This window comes from Scyliorhinus canicula, chromosome 9 (assembly GCF_902713615.1).
Source record: "Scyliorhinus canicula chromosome 9, sScyCan1.1, whole genome shotgun sequence".
NCBI classification, from domain to species: domain Eukaryota; kingdom Metazoa; phylum Chordata; class Chondrichthyes; order Carcharhiniformes; family Scyliorhinidae; genus Scyliorhinus; species Scyliorhinus canicula.
The window spans coordinates 198,117,802-198,137,393 of record NC_052154.1 but is presented as its reverse complement, the minus strand read 5'-3'; the positions used below and the strand labels follow the sequence as shown (position 1 = coordinate 198,137,393).

Below are 19,592 nucleotides of genomic sequence, written 5' to 3'. Positions count from 1 at the left end.
AGGCAATTATGATGCTATTCGGCAAGATTTAGGATGTATAGGATGAGGAAGGAAACTGCAGGGGATGGGTACAATCGAAATGTGGAGTTTTTTCAAGGAACAGCTACTGCGTGTCCTTGATAAGTATGTACCTGTCAGGCAGGGAGGAAGTTGTCGAGCAAGGGAACCGTGGTTTACTAAGGAAGTTGAAGCACTTGTCAAGAGGAAGAAGAAGGCTTATGTTAGGATGAGACATGAAGGCTCAGTTAGGGCAGTTGAGAGTTACAAGTTAGCCAGGAAGGACATAAAGGGAAAGTTAAGAAGAGCGAGGAGAGGACACGAAAAGTCGTTGGCGGATAGTATCAAGGAAAACCCTAAGGCTTTCTATAGGTATATCAAGAACAAAAGAATGACTAGAGTAAGATTAGGGCCAATCAAGGATAGTAGTGGAAAGTTGTGTGTGGAATCAGGAGAGATAGGGGAAGCGTTAAATGGATATTTTTTGTCAGTGTTTACACTGGAGAAAGACAGTGTTGTCGAGGAGAATACTCAGGTACAGTCGACCAGGCTAGATGGGATTGAGGTTCACAAGGAGGAGGTGTTAGCAATTTTGGAAAGTGTAAAAATAGATAAGTCCCCTGGGCCAGATGGGATTTATCCTAGGATTCTCTGGGAAGCCAGGGAGGAGATTGCAGAACCTTTATCCTTGATCTTTATGTCGTCTTTGTCGACAGGAATAGTGCCGGAAGACTGGAGGATAGCAAATGTTGTCCCCTTGTTCAAGAAGGGGAGTAGAGAAAACCCTGGTAATTATAGACCTGTGAGCCTTACTTCGGTTGTGGGTAAAATGTTGGAAAAGGTTATAAGAGATAGTGTTTATAATCATCTTGAAAAGAACAAGTTGATTAGCGATACTCAACACGGTTTTGTGAAGGGTAGGTCATGCCTCACAAACCTTATTGAGTTTTTTGAGAAGGTGACCAAACAGGTGGATGAGGGTAAAGCGGTTGATGTGGTGTATATGGATTTCAGTAAGGCGTTTGATAAGGTTCCCCACGGTAGGCTATTGCAAAAATACGGAAGTATGGGATTGAAGGTGATTTAGCGGTTTGGATCAGTAATTGGCTAGCTGAAAGGAGACAGAGGGTGGTGGTTGATGGCAAATGTTCATCCTGGAGTTCAGTTACTAGTGGTGTACCGCAAGGATCTGTTTTGGGGCCACTGCTGTTTGTCATTTTTATAAATGACCTGGAAGAGGGTGTAGAAGGATGGGTTAGTAAATTTGCAGATGACACGAAGGTTGGTGGAGTTGTGGATAGTGATGAAGGATTTTATAGGATAAAGAGGGACATAGATAAGCTGCAGAGCGACATAGATAAGCTGCAGAGCTGGGCTGAGAGGTGGCAGATGGAGTTTAATGCGGAAAAGTGTGAGGTGGTTCACTTTGGAAGGAGTAACAGGAATGCAGAGTACTGGGCTAATGGCAAGATTCTTGGTAGTGTAGATGAACAGAGACATCTCGGCATCCAGGTACATAAATCCCTGAAAGTTGCCACCCAGGTTAATAGGGCTGTTAAGAAGGCGTATGGTGTGCTAGCCTTTATCAGTAGGGGGATTGATTTTCGGAGCCACGAGGCCATGCTCAAACTCTGGTGTGGCCGCACCTGGAGTACTGCGTGCAGTTCTGGTCACCACATTATAGGAAGGATGTGGAAACTTTGGAAAGGGTTCAGAGGAGATTTACAAGGATGTTGCCTGGTTTGGAGGGAAGGTCTTACGAGGAAAGGCTCAGGGACTTGAGGTTGTTTTCGTTAGAGAGGAGAAGGCTGAAAGGTGACTTAATAGAGACCTTGTTGCCCATGAGAACAGTGTGAACCAGGTTAATAGACTCAAACAGGTTGATATTAAGGAGGATGTGCTGGAAATTTTGAACAGCATCAGGATAGATAAGTCACCTGTGCCTGACGGGATATACCCACGGTGACTACAGGGAGCGAGGGAGGAAATTGCTGCGCCGTTGGCGATGATCTTTGCGTCCTCACTCTCCGCTGGAGTAGTACCGGATGATTGGAGGGAGGCGAATGTTGTTTCCCTATTCAAGAAAGGGAATAGGGAAATCCCTGGGAATTACAGACCCATCAGTTTTACATCTGTGGTAAGCAAAATATTGGAAAGGACTCTGAGAGATAGGACTTATGATTATTTAGAAAAACATAGTTTGATTAAAGATAGACAGCATGGCTTTGTGAGGGGCAGGTAATGCCTCACAAGCCTCATTGAATTCTTTGAGGATGTGACGAGATACATTAATGAAGGTCGGCAGTGGATGTGGTGTATATGGATTTCAGTAAGGCATTTGATAAGGTTCCCCATGGTAGGCTCATTCAGAAAGTTAGGGGGCATGGGATACAGGGAAATTGGGCTATCTGGATACAGAATTGGCTGGCCAAAGAAGACAGCGAGTGGTTGTGGCTGGAAAGTATTCCGTCTGGAGGTCGGTGACCAGTGGTGTCCCGCAAGGATCTGTTCTGGGACCTCTGCTCTTTGTGGTTTTTATTAATGACTTGGATGAGGAAGTGGAAGGGTGGATTAGTAAGTTTGCCAATGACACGAAGGTTGATGGAGTGGAAGATAGTGTTGAGGGTTGCTGCAGGTTACAACAGGACATTGACAGGATGCAGAGCTGGGCTGAGAAGTGGCGGATGGAGTTCAACCTTGATAAATATGAAGTGATTCATTTTGGAAGGTCGAATTTGAATGCTGAATACAGGGTTAAAGGCAGGATTCTTGGAAGTGTGGAGGAACAGAGGGATCTTGGGGTCCATGTACATAGATCCCTCAAAGTTGCCACCCAGGTTCATAGGGTGGTTGAGAAGGCATATGGTGTGTTGGCTTTCATTAACAGGGGGATTGAGTTTAAGAGCCGCGAGGTTTTGCTGCAGCTTTATAAAACTCTAGTTAGACCACACTTGGAATATTGTGTCCAGTTCTGGTCGCCTCATCATAGGAAGGATGTGGATGCTTTGGAGAGGATACAGAGGAGATTTACCAGGATGCTGCCTGGACTGGAGGGCATGTTTTATGAAGAAAGGTTGAGGGAGCTAGGGCTTTTCTCACTGAAGCGAAGAAGGCAGAGAGGTGACTTGATAGAGGTGTACAAGGTGATGAGAGGCATGGATAAAGTAATAATAATAATAATTGCTTATTGTCACAAGTAGGCTTCAATGAAGTTACTGTGAAAAGCCCCTAGTCGCCACATTCCGGCGCCTGTTCGGAAAGGCCGGTACGGGAATTGAACCCACGCTGCTGGCATTGCCCTGCATTACAAGCCAGCTGTTTAGTCCACTGTGCTAACCAGCCCATGGATAGCCAGAAACTTTTCCCCAGGGTAGAAATGGCTGTCACGAGGGGCATAATTTTAAGGTGATTGGAGGAAGGTATAGGGGAGATGTCAGAGGTCGGTTCTTTACACAGAGAGTGGTGGGTGTGTGGAATACACTGCCAGCAGAGGTGGTGGAGTCAGAGTCATTAGGGACATGTAAGTGACTCTTAGACAGGCACATGGACAGCAGTAAATTGAAGGGGTGTAGGTTAGGTTGATCTTAGATTAGGATAAATGGTCGGCACAACATTGTGGGCTGAAGGGCCTGTACTGTGCTGTTCTGTTCTCTGTTAGGTGCGTTGACCACGCTAAATTGCCCTCAATGTCCAAAGAGGTTAGGTTGGGTTACGGGAATAGGGTGTGCTCGTTCCAAGAGCTGGCGCAGACTTGATGGGCCGAATGGCCTCTTTCTGCATTGTCCATTCTATGAAGATTGGTAGGTAGTGCGAAAGATTGGTAAGTCTGTACAACTTTCATTGAAAATAAGTTTTGTGATTTATAATATGGAAGAGCTCTAATTGGAAGTAACGAGAACAAGCAAAGAAGGGCCATGGAGAATTGGATGTAATCTAATGTCAAGCATTTTTGTAAGCTTTAATTTAAAAGGGTAAGTCAAGGCAAAGGAACTCAACGCCTTGGTTTGCTCCTCTTGCTGTATTTAGGAGGCTGGTTGGGAGGTATTCCAGTTCCCGGGAGCAGCATGTGTGCAGGAAGTGTCTCCAGTAACAGCTCCTGGAAGCCTGGGTTTCGGAGCTGGAGCGGCGGCTGGAGACACTGTGGAGCATCCGCTAAGCTGAGAGCGTCATGGATAGCACATATAGAGAGGTGGTCACACCGCAGGCTCAGGCTCCACAGGCAGGAAGGGAATGGGTGACCACCAGGCAGCACAAGGGAGCGAGGCAGGTAGTGCAGGAATCTCCTGTGGCCATTCCCCTGCAAAACAGATATACCGCTTTGGATACTGTTGAGGGGAATGACCTCTCAGGTGAAAACAGCAAAAGCCAAATTTGATACAGAGGGGAGGAGTAAAAAATGTAAGAATGCAATAGTCACAGGCGATTTGATTGTAAGGGGAATAGATAGGAATTTCTGTGGTGGCAAACGAGACTCCAGGATGGTGTGTTGCCTCCCTGGTGCTAGGGCCAAGGATGTCTCGGAGCTCAGAGCGCTTACAGGACATTCTGCACACAGGACAAGTAGTTTAGGTCAAAACGCTGTATAATTTCAAGAGCGAATTAGATATTGCTCTTGGGGGGGGGGGGGGGGGGGGGATAGAGAAGGGGAGTGGGTCTAGGTAGGATCCTCTTTCATTGGATAATTACAGATGAAGAATGTCAACTGGCCTATCTTAATTTTTAAAAATGTGTTAATGGGAAGTGAGCATCGCAGGCTGTGCCAGCTTTTATTGCCCATCTCTAGTTGCCCTTGAGCTGGCAGTTAAGAGTCAACCACATTGCTGTGGGTCTGGAGTCACATGTAGGCCAGACCGGGTAAGGACGGCAGATTTCCTTCCCTAAAAGACTTTAGTGAACCAGATGGGTTTTTACGGCAATTGACAATGGTTTCATGGTCACCATTAGACTTTCCATTCCAGATTTGTATCTGCAGTGGTGGGATTTGAACCTGGGTTCCAGAGCAGTGCTCTGGGTCTCTGGTACCCATCCAATGATGATACCACTGCGCCACTGCCTCCCCATCCTTCCAGAGCGATCCCAAATTCCCATCAGATCAGCAGCCGATTGCTAATTAAAATATTGCAGAATTTTCCCCTCCACTGCCTAAACTGGAAGGTTATTCTGGTTGTGAATCACTTTATGTGAAGGACTTCGGGGGCGATACTTCGGGGGCGATTCTCCGAACCCCACGCCGGGCCAGAGAATCACCGCAACCGCACCACAACGCCAGCACGCGATTCTCTGAGGTGCAGAGAATCAGCGTCATTTGCACCGGCACATTTGGCGCGGCGATGGCCGCTAGAATCGGCGGGGCCGCCGATTCACCGGCCCGGATGGGTTGAGAGGATCCGACAGAGTTCCACCGGCGTCATTCACCCCAGTCGCTGCCAGCAGGAACGCTGCGCGAACGGTTGGGGGGGGGCGGCCTCCTTCACCAGGGGGGCCTCCGATGTGGTCAGGGCCCACCAATCGGCGGGATGGCCTCTCTTACCCCTCCACCGGGCCTACTTTCTGCCGCAGCAAGCTCCTGAACACCGACGCCATGTTGAGTCGGGGCCGGCGCGCTAAAGAAGTGCCCCGCGCAAGCGCCGGTTGGCACGGCCCAACTGCGCAACACGGGTTGGCCGCCGCGGAAAGGAGGCTGGAGCGGCATCAATCGCTCCCGCGTCGTGCTGGCCCCTTGTGGGGGGACAGAATAGGTCGTACCCGGGCCCGGTTCACACCGTCGTGAAACGCGACCACGTTCATGACGGCGCGAACATTGGGCTCCATATTAGAGAATCGCCCCCTTCATACTTTTAGTTGAATCTTTGCTTTTGAACCAATGCTCCCTTGCATTTTCATTAAAAAGCAATATTTTAGGTTCAAAATTGCCATACCCTTTACAGTCCTTTATTAACATTTTTCAATTGTTGCAACTGCTTTTAATAAACCTAATTAAAAAGAAGTGACTTATACCCCATGTTTAAAGTTAAATGAGTTTTCTGCAAATTAATAGATACAAAATGTTCCCAATGTCTGTAAATGTACTTACTGATCTTCGGAAGGTACCCAGCAAACTATATGAAGTTGAACACTTTCAAACCATTGAGATTTTCAAACTTTATTTCCATTAAAATACAGACTTACAGTCTAAATCATTGCTTTCATATTTTCAAAAATAGTTCTATTATAGACAAAAACTAAATGTTTCGCATTTTGGTCAACAGCAATCAATTAATTTTCTGTTTCAAAGCACAACGAAAATGAATCAGCACAAATAGCAAATGGGAATCATGGTCATCAACGTTTCATTGTAATAACTTGCTGAGCCAGTCATTCATAGCAAGGAACAATACTTAAACCTATAGTGAGGAGTAAGGCTACATACAGCAACGTGCAACCTACTACGCTGAAGCATTATAGCGTTGCTTGTTGATCCGAGTGCTGAGCTAGTTAGGCATATGAAAGAGGAGCACTGTCAAGCAAAAAACTGACTTGTTGCTTTGTAGGAAATACTTTTGAAAACCAGTTGCTGACTGTCCCCAATGTGACAATTCAACATTTTCTGCCACAGACGCATTTGAAGCAACATTGACCTTATAGTGTACTACTCCAACAGATAAAAAGCAAAATGTGAATACTGAAAATTAGCCCCAATTAACAGGAACAAAACAGGCATACAAAATACGGCAGGAACTAATAAATATGTACAGTGGGGAGGGTGGGTGGTGGTGGGGACCGCTTGGTGGTAATAATGTGTTTCATCCCCATCTGCAAAAAAAGCTTCTGGACATTTTAGTTGCAAGAATCAGCGCTGGGAATATGTTCTTTATGGATCGTATGACTGACTGTCCTTATACCAGCACTTATACCAGCAGAAGCCCAGAAGCATAAAGCTATACTGTGTCAATGGACAGTGTAGTATGGGGACAACTGCTCATTGTGTTTTTGACAGCACACAGTGAAGATGTGACATGAGAACTGCAGGTGATGGAGTGAAGTGAGGAGCAGAGTTTGCCAGAAACACATATCCCACTGTCTGCTCTCTTTAAAAAAGAAATATAACAGCATATACAAGTGTATCCCAGCATGCCCAGCTATACTTAAATCATGATGAATATTTGTTTTGTTTTAAGGAAAATGTACCCTAAAAATTTAGTCAGTCAGATTTGTCCTTTTTTTTGGTTGTAAAAGGAACCTTGCTGGCAACAGCTGAGCCGACGGCACTGACTCCACCGGTTACTGCTGACACACTGCCCTTCACAAAGCCAGCGCCAGCCACCGGCACAGTGGTCACAGCGGTTTTGGTCAGCTGCAGACTTTTGCTTCCAACCCAAGCCACACCACCAAGTGTAGCACCGACTGCTCCCTTTGTCATGCTGTAGAGGCCCCCCGTCATTCTCCAGATCATTCCTGGCTCCTGTACGCCAAGATCCTTCTTGGATTCTGTGGAAATGATTTGAAAAAAAAGATAGCTATAAATAAGAGCAGACAGTATTGAACTAGCACTCATAATACATTTATTCCTAGATCTACACCTGCAGTGGAAACAGAAAATGAAAAATAAATTAACAGTGCATTGAAATACATTTAAGCATCTTATCACTCAACTGCACTAGTCAAAACTGCCACCTGCCTTGTCCTTTCATTGGGATTCTTCCAGCGTTATAAACCAGTTAGTTGAATTAATCCATGACTATACATGGATTACATTGAGTGCACAGAGCATTCTATTTCAAATCAACATTTACACCTATGGCAGGCCAAGAATACCCAACTCCCAACTGAATGACTTGCATGCAATTGCAAGTCCTGATTAAAACACTAACTTCAAAAAAGTCTCACAATACACTGTTACTAATACAAGTTAGTGAATTATTGTTGATGGCTGTTCTCCTCACATGAGGAAACAACTTTTCTAATCAGCAGTTAATTTGTATTTGCACCAGCAATTATTAAAGATCAACCACTTGCAATCTCATGAAGTACCTAAGAAGTAGATTGCTTTCTATAATCAGAATCCGATGGGATACAACATTGTGAAAGATAATATCAATGGTTCATCGCAGACGATTGAGTGATCTGCTATCACAGCATTTGTTTTGCTCTTCTATCAGACACTTTGGCAGCTGACTGGATGAGTTGGAGATTTGTTCCTTAACCTCTGTTAGTCTCCTGCTAATATGCAAAGCATGCTTTATATACTGGTCAGATCGTCAATATTTGTGGGGTCGATCCTGGCATTTGCACATATAAATCAGTCTCCCTCTGCAATAATGAAGATGAATTCAATGTAAAGGCTAGGAACCTGCTCATGCACAAATTTCCTGGAATCCAAATTAAACAATATAAAAGCTGCACAAGCTCGAGGTGGTTGGAGGGATAAAGGAGAAGACAGACCTCAGAAAAAGGTTCTTTGATTCTTCTAATATAGGATTTGTCATTGGTGTCAATGGCAGCATAAATATCAAAGATAGATTTTACAGGAAACCAAGAGGCCATTAATCTACGGTGCAAGTTATTTGAAAGGGATTGCCTGAGTGCATGCATTTACTAGGGCAGTCAGATGTACTGGGAACCAGCAGCCTTTATATAATGCTGCTAAAATAGTAAATATTTCAAGGAGCCTCACAGAAACATTATGAAACAGGATTTCAAGCAAACAGCTTAATATGTTAATATATTCAGACACGTGACCAAACGTTTGGGCAAACATCTGGGTTTAAAAATGAGGGGCAGCGAAATTTAGGGAGGGAATTTGAGTTCCGAGGGGCTGGGCAGCTGAAGGTCTGGCCACAAACGGTGGAGCGATGATATTGCGGATGTGCAGTGACATGAATTGGAGCCCAATGATCTGAGGGGGTGGGTGGGTTGCATAAACAAGATGGGGCGAGGCCATTCAGGGATTTGGACAGGGGAATGAGGGTTTTATTAGCAGGAAATAATCCACTTCATCATGTCTCTGCTCTACTTTTCATAGATTGATACAAAGACCTTTTCTGCTTCAAATAAGCATTAATTTCCCTCTTAACAGATGTAATGATCGCTGCCTCAGAGTCAAAACGTTTCCAGATCGAACAGTCATGTTTCCAAACTTTTGTTCTTCATGATGATTGGGCATTGATTACTCATCCTTACTATTACATCAAGTGGAAGGATCTTTTCTTATTAATCCTCCTGGAACTCTGATTTTCTAAACCTCCAATCCAAATCTCCTCCACTGGAACATTCAGTCTCTCAAGGCTGTAGTTTACCATCGCTGGGGTTTCCCCGATAGGATCATCCACTTTAAGGAGGATGTCAAGGCTTTGGTGAGGGTGCAGAAAAGATTTATGACAAAGTTCTGGGGATGAAAAAGCTTCAGGAACGAGGATAGATCGGCAAAGTTCGGCTGTTCTCCTTAAGAGAAGGTCGCGAGTCGATTTGATGGAGCCATTGTATATCATGAGGAGTCCGGAGAGTAGTTGGGAAGAACTCGTTCCCATTGGCAGAAAGGTCAAGAACCAGAGGACACTGATTTCAGGTAAATAACAAAAGGACCAAAGGTGACATGAAGAAATACATTGACGCAATGTCGCCTCAGGGTCCGGAATATGCTGCCTGAGTATGTGCTGTGTTAATTGTATTATAATTATTAAATTAATGCAGGTGGAGAGCGTTAATTTGGGTTTCACTGGAGCACACATTGTTGTGGTACTGGACCAGACCCCAATTTATATCGGGAAGCAGGACAAGACCCCAACAATTTTTCAACTTGTTTAACTATGAGGAAAGGATACTTTACCACAGGAGGGACCTCTTATATTAAAACAAACCTGTCTGTGTCAGACTAAAATAATCCTACAGTCAAAACCACTTGCTACAGACCTGTTGCCTCCCATTAATTACATAATCTCTATCCCATTACCGGCTTACCAAGTATAAACACAACATCTAAAATTATCTACACTTCAGGGAATCTCTTTGCAAACAAGTAAATGGTTAAAATTAATCATGAGCTGCCCTTTTACAAGATACCTTAACCTAGGTTCTTTCATAATATTACTGCAACAAATATATACCGTAACCCAGGCTTTTTAATAACATTACTGCAACAGATAGAAAAAATAATATACATACTGTCATGTGAGAGTACCTTTAAGAAATGGATGTTGAAGCAATGTACCTTTAAGAAATGCAGCAGCTCATATTACTGAAGTGATGTCAGAGGGTGGGGGTAGCTGAGTTGAGCTCACTTCTGCTTTTAGGGAGTTTTAGTTTCAGTTTTGAGGAAAAGAGCTTGGGTGTGTCTGTCTTTGCAGTGAGCTGGATCTGCGGTGATCTCTGCCATGAAAGACTATCTCTGAATCATTTGGGTGATTTAAACTCATAATAGTAATGTCTTTAACCTGATGTGTTTCTGTTTAAAGGTGTTAAGTCTTTTGGAGGTTTGAAGGAACATTTTGAGGGATTATTTAGTGTTGTATTATTTTTGGGGTTATCTTTGAAGTAAAGGGGTGGCAAGTGATCCAATGTTTATTTAAAAAGGTTAAGTTGAATTCATGGAATAAACATTGTTTTGTGTTTAAAAATCCACGTGTCCATAACTGTAATACCACACCTGGAGACCAACCGTGTGCTTCAAAAGCAACAATACATTAAAGGGAGAGGTGGGTTGAACTCCATGATACATTTTGGGGTTCTGAAAACGTCGCTCCCATAACAATACCAATTCCTTTTATTCATCACTTTTATTTATCTGCCAATCACCTGAGGCCTGTTTAGGGGCACATTGTATTCTTCTCTTTGAAGTTAAGGTATTTTTTGAGTCATCGGTTAGCTGAGGTCTGTATAAAAGACAGACAGACAGCGCACACAGTAAGTGAGCACTTTTCCAGGAGACTCATCCGGAGTGAGACTCATACAGAGTGGGAGATTGAAACTTGGTAATTTGGTGCAGTGAGGTAATTCGGTGCAGAGTGCGAGGAGGTGCTTTTTAACCCTGGTAAGTGACTGGTAAGTAGTCTCTCTTTTTCTTTTTTTCTTCTCTCTTTTCTTTTCATTGTCTAATTTATTTATTTTTATTTTGAAATTCTAGTTGTTTAAGTTTACCAAGGGTTTAAGACATGGCAGGAGATCCCAGACCCGTGCCATGCTCCTCGTGTGCGATGTGGGAGCTCAGGGACACGTCCACTGTCCCTGGCTCTTTCACGTGCAAGAAGTGTGTTCAGTTGCAGCTCCTGTTAGACCGCTTGACGGCTCTGGAGCTGCGGATGGACTCACTTTGGAGCATCCGCGATGCTGAGGAGCTCGTGGATAGCACGTTTAGCGAGTTGGTCACACCGCAGGTGAAGGTTACTGAGGGAGATAGAAAATGGGTGACCAAAAGAAAGAGCAAGAGTAGGAAGGCAGTGCAGGTGTCCCCTGCGGTCATCTCCCTGCAAAACAGATATACCGCTTTGGATACTGTTGAGGGAGATGGCTCACCAGGGGAAGGCAGCAGCAGCCAGGTTCATGGCACCGTGGCTGGCTCTGCTGCACAGCAGGGCAGGAAGAAAAATGACAGGGCTATAGTGATAGGGGACTCGATCGTAAGGGGAATAGACAGGCGGTTCTGTGGACGCAATCGAGACTCTAGGATGGTATGTTGCCTCCCTGGTGCAAGGGTCAAGGATGTCTCGGAGCGGCTGCAGGACATTCTGGGGGGGGGGGGAGGGTGAACAGCCAGCTGTTGTGGTGCACATAGGCACCAACGATATAGGTAAAAAACGGGATGAGGTCCTACAAGCGGAATTCAGGGAGTTAGGAGTTAAACTAAAAAGTAGGACCTCAAAGGTAGTAATCTCAGGATTGCTACCAGTGCCACGAGCTAGTCAGAGTAGGAATGTCAGGATAGATAGGATGAATGCGTGGCTCGAGAGATGGTGCAAGAGGGAGGGATTCAAATTCCTGGGGCATTGGGACCGGTTCTGGGGGAGGTGGGAACAGTACAAACCGGACGGTCTGCACTTGGGCAGGACTGGAACCGATGTCCTAGGGGGGGTGTTTTCTAGAGCTGTTGGGGAGGGTTTAAACTAATGTGGCAGGGGGATGGGAACCAATGCAGGAAGTTGGAAGGTAGTAAAACAGGGACAGAAACAAAAGGAAGTAAGGGGAAAAGTGCAAGGCAGAGAAGACATAGTCAGAAATCCATAAGGGCGACAGTAAAAGGTACAGTGACTGAGGGGAGCACAGTGAATAGGCCCAGTAATAACAAAAGGAATAAAACTGGAGATGTTAAGATTCAAAACAGAGGTAAAAAAACCAACATAAGTGTACTTTACCTGAATGCTCGTAGTATTCGGAATAAAGTAAATGAGTTGGTGGCACAAATCATCGTAAATGACTATGATTTAGTGGCCATTACTGAAACATGGTTAAAGGATGGTCACGACTGGGAGTTAAATATCCAAGGGTATCAAACTATTCGGAAGGACAGAGTGGATGGTAAGGGAGGTGGTGTTGCTCTGTTATTTAAGGATGACATCCGGGCAATAGTAAGGGATGACATCGGTGCTATGGAGGATAAGGTTGAATCCATTTGGGTGGAAATCAGGAATAGTAAGGCGAAAAAGTCACTGATAGGAGTAGTCTATCGGCCACCAAATAGTAACGAGATGGTGGGGCAGGCAATAAACAAAGAAATAACTGATGCATGTAGAAATGGTACAGCAGTTATCATGGGGGATTTTAATCTACATGTCGATTGGTTTAACCAGGTCGGTCAAGGCAACCGTGAGGAGGAGTTTATAGAATGTACCCGGGATAGTTTCCTAGAACAGTATGTAATGGAACCTACGAGGGAACAAGCGGTCCTAGATCTTGTCCTGTGTAATGAGACAGGATTTATTCATGATCTCATAGTTAGGGATCCTCTCGGAAGGAGCGATCACAATATGGTGGAATTTAAAATACAGATGGAGGGTGAGAAAGTAAAATCAAATACTAGTGTTTTGTGTTTAAACAAAGGAGATTACAAGGGGATGAGAGAAGAACTAGCTAAGGTAGACTGGGAGCTAAGACTTTATGGTGGAACAGTTGAGGAACAGTGGAGAACCTTCCAAGCGATTTTTCACAGTGCTCAGCAAAGGTTATACCAACAAAAAGGAAGGACGTTAGAAAGAGGGAAAATCGGCCGTGGATATCTAAGGAAATAAGGGAGAGTATCAAATTGAAGGAAAAAGCATATAAAGTGGCAAAGATTGCTGGGAGATTAGAGGACTGGGAAATCTTTAGGGGGCAACAGAAAGCTACTAAAAAAGCTATAAAGAAGAGTAAGATAGAGTATGAGAGTAAACTTGCTCAGAATATAAAAACAGACAGTAAAATGTTTTACAAATTTATAAGACAAAAAAGAGTGGCTAAGGTAAATATTGGTCCTTTAGAGGATGAGAAGGGAGTTTTAATAATGGGAAATGAGGAAATGGCTGAGGAACTGAACAGGTTTTTTGGGTCGGTCTTCACAGTGGAAGACACAAATTACATGCCAGCGACTGATAGAAATGAGGCTATGACAGGTGAGGACCTTGAGAGGATTGTTATCACTAAGGAGGGAGTGATGGGCAAGCTAATGGGGATAAAGGTAGATAAGTCTCCTGGCCCTGATGGAATGCATCCCAGAGTGCTAAAAGAGACGGCTAGGGAAATTGCAGATGCACTAGTGATAATTTACCGAAATTCACTAGACTCTGGGGTGGTCCCGGTGGATTGGAAATTAGCAAACGTGACGCCACTGTTTAAAAAAGGAGGTAGGCAGAAAGCAGGAAATTATAGGCCAGTGAGCTTAACTTCGGTAATAGGGAAGATGCTGGAATCTATCATCAAGGAAGAAATAGCGAGGCATCTGGATAGAAATTGTCCCATTGGGCAGACGCAGCATGGGTTCGTAAAAGGCAGGTCATGCCTAACTAATTTAGTGGAATTTTTTGAGGACATTACCAGTGCAGTAGATAACGGGGAGCCGATGGATGTGGTATATCTGGATTTCCAGAAAGCCTTTGACAAGGTGCCACACAAAAGGTTGCTGCATAAGATAAAGATGCATGGCATTAAGGGTAAAGTAGTAGCATGGATAGAGGATTGGTTAATTAATAGAAAGCAAAGAGTGGGGATAAATGGGTGTTTCTCTGGTTGGCAATCAGTAGTTAGTGGTGTCCCTCAGGGATCCGTGTTGGGCCCACAATTGTTCACAATTTACATAGATGATTTGGAGTTGGGGACCAAGGGCAATGTGTCCAAGTTTGCAGATGACACTAAGATGAGTGGTAAAGCGAAAAGTGCAGAGGATACTGGAAGTCTGCAGAGGGATTTGGATAGGTTAAGTGAATGGGCTCGGGTCTGGCAGATGGAATACAATGTTGACAAATGTGAGGTTATCCATTTTGGTAGGAATAACAGCAAACGGGATTATTATTTAAACAATAAAATATTAAAGCATGCCGCTGTTCAGAGAGACTTGGGTGTGCTAGTGCACGAGTCACAGAAGGTTGGTTTACAAGTGCAACAGGTGATTAAGAAGGCAACTGGCATGTTGTCCTTCATTGCTAGAGGGATGGAGTTTAAGACTAGGGAGGTTATGTTGCAATTGTATAAGGTGTTAGTGCGGCCACACCTGGAGTATTGTGTTCAGTTTTGGTCTCCTTACTTGAGAAAGGACGTACTGGCGCTGGAGGGTGTGCAGAAGAGATTCACTAGGTTAATCCCAGAGCTGAAGGGATTGGATTATGAGGAGAGGTTGAGTAGACTGGGACTGTACTCGTTGGAATTTAGAAGGATGAGGGGGGATCTTATAGAAACATTTAAAATTATGAAGGGAATAGATAGGATAGATGCGAGCAGGTTGTTTCCACTGGCGGGTGACAGCAGAACTAGGGGGCATAGCCTCAAAATAAGGGGAAGTAGATTTAGGACTGAGTTTAGGAGGAACTTCTTCACCCAAAGGGTTGTGAATCTATGGAATTCCTTGCCCAGTGAAGCAGTTGAGGCTCCTTCATTACATGTTTTTAAGGTAAAGATAGATAGTTTTTGAAGAATAAAGGGATTAAGGGTTATGGTGTTCGGGCCGGAAAGTGGAGCTGAGTCCACAAAAGATCAGCCATGATCTAATTGAATGGCGGAGCAGGCTCGAGGGGCCAGATGGCCTACTCCTGCTCCTAGTTCTTATGTTCTTATGTTATCACAATATAATGAGACACTTTCTGAATAAAAGCAAATTACTGTGGATGCTGGAATCTGAAACGAAAGAGAAAATGCTGGAAAATCTCAACAGGTCTGGCAGCATCTGTAGGGAGAGAAAAGTAAAGCCCGGGGCTTTGACAAAGAGTCATCGGACTCAAAACGTTAGCTCTTTTCTCTCCCTACAGATGCTGCCAGACCTGCTGAGATTTTCCAGCATTTTCTCTTTCTGCACTTTCTGAAACTGCAGTGGAAACTTGCAATGTTTGACTTTGTAAACAAATCAAAGACTGAGTAAAGGTTAGCTCCAGGATCATCCTTAAATTGTCTTTCAGGAACAGAATATGGAGGATGCAGATTAAACTGCAGCTTTCAACAAGGACTCAATGTAGTTCAGCAGGCACGTGCCTGATAAATGGAACTTGGTACGAGTTGAAACAAGGGTAGCGAGGTTTGGATGACCAAGATTAGAGGGTAGAATGTGGGAAACCAGTCAGGAGTGTGTTTGAGTAGTCAAGTCTAGAGGTGAAGGCATGAGTGAGAGTTTCAGCAGATAAGCTGAGATGGGGTGAAGATACGGAGCAGGAAATAGGCAATCTTAGGCCATGCTGCAACTAGGTGGTTGGATGTCCAGCTTGGGGTCAAAAGTGAAATTTCTGCCTTTCCAATATTTCATTGGAGGAAATTTAAGCTCATCTGAAAGATAATCTGTGGGGCTGTCGAAAGAGATAGTGCTGGGTGTTATCAGCGGCTGTATGAAAAATCTCACCTTCACCACTGGACAGCAAGATGATGAGATATAGGGAGGGTCAAGGACAGATCCAACAGGATAATAGAGGTAATGTTGCAGGAAGAGGAATGAAGACACTGTAAATGATTCCCTGGTTATGATTAGATGGATAAATCTGGAGTCACCCCGCTGGGTAACAGAGGAGGCACATTGGAAGACAATGGTGTGGTCAACTCTGTCAGAGGCTGCAGAGGGGTGGAGACGGACGGACGGACGAGGGGGACAGTTTACCTTTGTCAGACTCTCGGAAATGTCATTTTGACACCGCTGCAGGGGCAGGAACCTGTTTGGAGGGATTGTCTTGGAAATGAATTACCTCATCTATAAAATTCAATTTATTCTGCTAATAAGCCTCTCTTTTTCTCTCTTAAAATGTTTACTCCTCCTTGCTATTTGATAAACCCTATACTTTTGTGTTATGAGCAGATTGAGATGGTGCAAATTAAGCTGTAGTCCAAGTCATCGATACATTGAGAACAAATGTGAATCCAGCACTGATTCCTTGGTGACCCAAACCAACCTTTGCTAATCTGAACAACACCCATTTAGCTAATTCATTGCTTTCATCTCATATCTTCCAATCTCCACTTCTTTACATTTCATTTGATGGTCAATTTAACTGCAGTTCATTTAGAAATGATTATTGTATAAATTCAAGTCTCGAACAAATGTTCAAGTCATACAAAAACTGAATCTTGTAGAGTCTCTCATGCTTGAGACTTAAGCTTTGGAAGCGTAAATTAACTCCCAGTATCTCTAACCCACAATCAAGGCAGATGGTTGATTGCACATATGAAAATGGCAAAGGTAGCATTAATCTGATATGTTCCATAACTCCAGTGGCTTTATATATCTTAACAAAGAACATTACAGCACAGGAACAAGCCCTTCGGCCCATCAAGCCTGCGCCGATCCAGATTCCTTATTTACACCTACTACTTATTACCCAAATGGTCTGTACCCCTCCATTCCCAGCCCGTTCATGTGTTTATCAAGGTACATCTTAAACGTTGCTATTGTGCCTGTCTCCACCACCTCCACTGGCAATGGGTTATAGGCACCCACCACCCTCTACGTGAAAACTTTCCCCGCACATCTCCCCTAAACTTTCCCCCTCTCACCTTGAACCTGTGCCCCCTTGTGATTGAGTCTTCCACTCTGGAAAAAAGCTTCTGACTTAACCATGTCTATACCATTGGGAATTTTGTAGACCTCAATGAGGTCTCCCCTCAGCCTCTGCCTTTCCAACGAAAACAATCCGAGTTTATTCAACCTCTCCTAATAGCCAACACCCTCAAGACCTGGAAACATCCTGGTGAACCTTCTTTTCACTCTCTTCAAAGCTCCCACATCCTTGTGATAATGTGGTGACCAGAACTGCACGCAATACTCCAAATGTGGCATAACTAAAATTTAATACAACTGTACGATGACCTGCCACTCTTCTACTCAATGCCCCAGCCAATGAAGACAAGCATGCCGCATTCCTTCTTGACCACCTTATCCACCTCCATTGCTACTTTCATGGAACTATGGACCTGAACGCCCAGATCCCTCTGTATGTCAATGTTCCGAAGGGTTCTGCCATTTACTGTATAATTTTGAATATTCTCACAATTACCCCCGTCACCCATGGTTCCCTAATCTTGCCATTTCTGACCTTCATTTTCACAGGGACATGCCTGTCCTGCACTCTAATCAACTGTGCTTTAAAAGACTCCCACATATCAAATGTGAATTTACCCTCAAAAGGCCGCTCCCAATCTACATTCTCCAGCTTTTGCCGAATTCTATTGTAGTTGACTTTCCCCCAGTTTAGCACCCACATTCGAGGACCACTCTTGCCCTTACCCATAAATATTCAAAATCATTCAGAATTACGATCATTCAAGAAACGTGCCCCTACTGAAACTGGCCAGGCTCCTTCCCCAATAAGAGGTCCATTAAGGCCCCACCCTGGTTAGACCGTCAATATGAGGGGCTGAATGGCCTACTCCTATTCCTACAGGTGGCACAGTGGTTAGCACTGTTGCTTCACAGCCCCAGGGTCCCAGGTTCGATTCCCGGCTTGGGTCAGTGTCTGTGCGGAGTCTGCATGTTCTCCCCGAGTCTCCGGGTGTTTCAGTTTAATTTAGTTAATAATAATCTTTATTGTCAGGCTTACATTAACACTGCAATGAGGTCACTGCGAAAATCCCCTAGTTGCCACATTCCGGCGCCTGTTCAGGTACACAGAGGGAGAATTCAAAATGTCCAATTCACCTAACAAGCATGTCTTTGGGACCTGTGGGAGGAAACTCACGCATTTCTTCCCACGTGTCCCAAAACGTGTCGCAAAAGACAAGGATATGCGTCCTATCGAAAGGACAGGCAGATGGGCAAAGGGGGCGGGGTTGAATTGTTAGTAAGGAATGAAGTTAAATCGACACCAAGGAGCGATATAGGATCAGAAGGCATAGAATCTCTGTGGGTAGAGTTGAGGAATCGCAAAGGTAAAAAGACCCTGATGGGAGTTATGTACAGGCCCCCCAGCAGTAGTCAGGATGTGGGGCAGAAAATAAATCAGGAGTTAGAAAAGGCATGCAAAAAAGGCAATATTACAATAATCATGGGGGACTTCAATATGCAGGTGAAAAGGAAGTTGTGGAATGTTTAAGAGATAGTTTCTGGTCGAGCCTACGAGGGAACAGGCAATTCTGAATTTGGTGATGTGTAATGAGGCAAACTTGATTAGGGATCTTAACGTGAAGGAACCCTAAGGGAGCAGTGACCACAATATGATAGAATTTACTCTGCAGTTTGAGAGGGAGAAGCTGCAATCAGATGTAACGGTATTACAATTAAATAAGGGTAACTACAAAGGCATGAGGGAGGAGCTGGCCAGAGTTGATTGGAGAAGGAGCCTAGCAGGGAAGACAGTGGAACAGCAATGGCAGGAGTTTTTTGGGGGTTATTCGTGAGGCACAACAGAAATTCATCCCAAGGAGGAGGGAACATGCTGAGGGGAGGACAAGGCTTCCATGGTTGGTGAGGGAAGTCAAGGACAGCATTAAAGCAAAAGTATACAAAGTGGCGAGGATTAGTGAGAAGCCAGAGGATTGGGAAGTCTTCAAAAGCGAGCGGAGGCCAACTAAAAAAGCAATAAGGGGAGAGAAGATGAAATATGAGTGTAAGTTAGCTAGTAATATAAAAGAAGATAGGAAGAGTTTATTTCAATATATAAATGGTAAGAGAGGCGCAAAAATAGACATTAGACAACTGGAAAATGTGCCTGGAGAAGTAATAATAGAAAACAAAGAAATGGCAGAGGAACTGAATAGTTGCTTTGCATCAGTCTTCACGGTGGAAGACACCAGTGGGATGCCAGAGCTCCAGGAGAACCAGGGGGCAGAGGTCAGTGCAATGACCATTACTAAGGAGAAGGTTCTGGGGAAACTGAAAGGTCTGAAGGTGGATAAGTCACCTGGACCGGATGGACTACACCCCTGTGTCCTAAAAGAGATAGCTGAGGAAATTGTGGAGGCATTAGTGATGATCTTTCAGGAATCACTGGAGGCAGGAAGGGTCCCAGAGGACTGGAAAGTGACTAACG

General features: G+C 44.4%; 1 protein-coding gene across 1 annotated transcript in view; it reads right to left on the bottom strand.

Moving 5' to 3' along the window:
* Positions 1–6,123: 6,123 nt before the first annotated feature.
* Positions 6,124–19,592, bottom strand: part of LOC119971996 (transmembrane protein 263-like) — a 317,266-nt gene continuing 303,797 nt past the window's right edge. Inside the window, exon 3 of the mRNA XM_038808424.1 lies at positions 6,124–7,464. Coding sequence (XP_038664352.1) covers positions 7,178–7,464 — 287 coding nt within the window. The 3' untranslated portion in view covers positions 6,124–7,177. The remainder of the gene's footprint in view (positions 7,465–19,592) is intronic.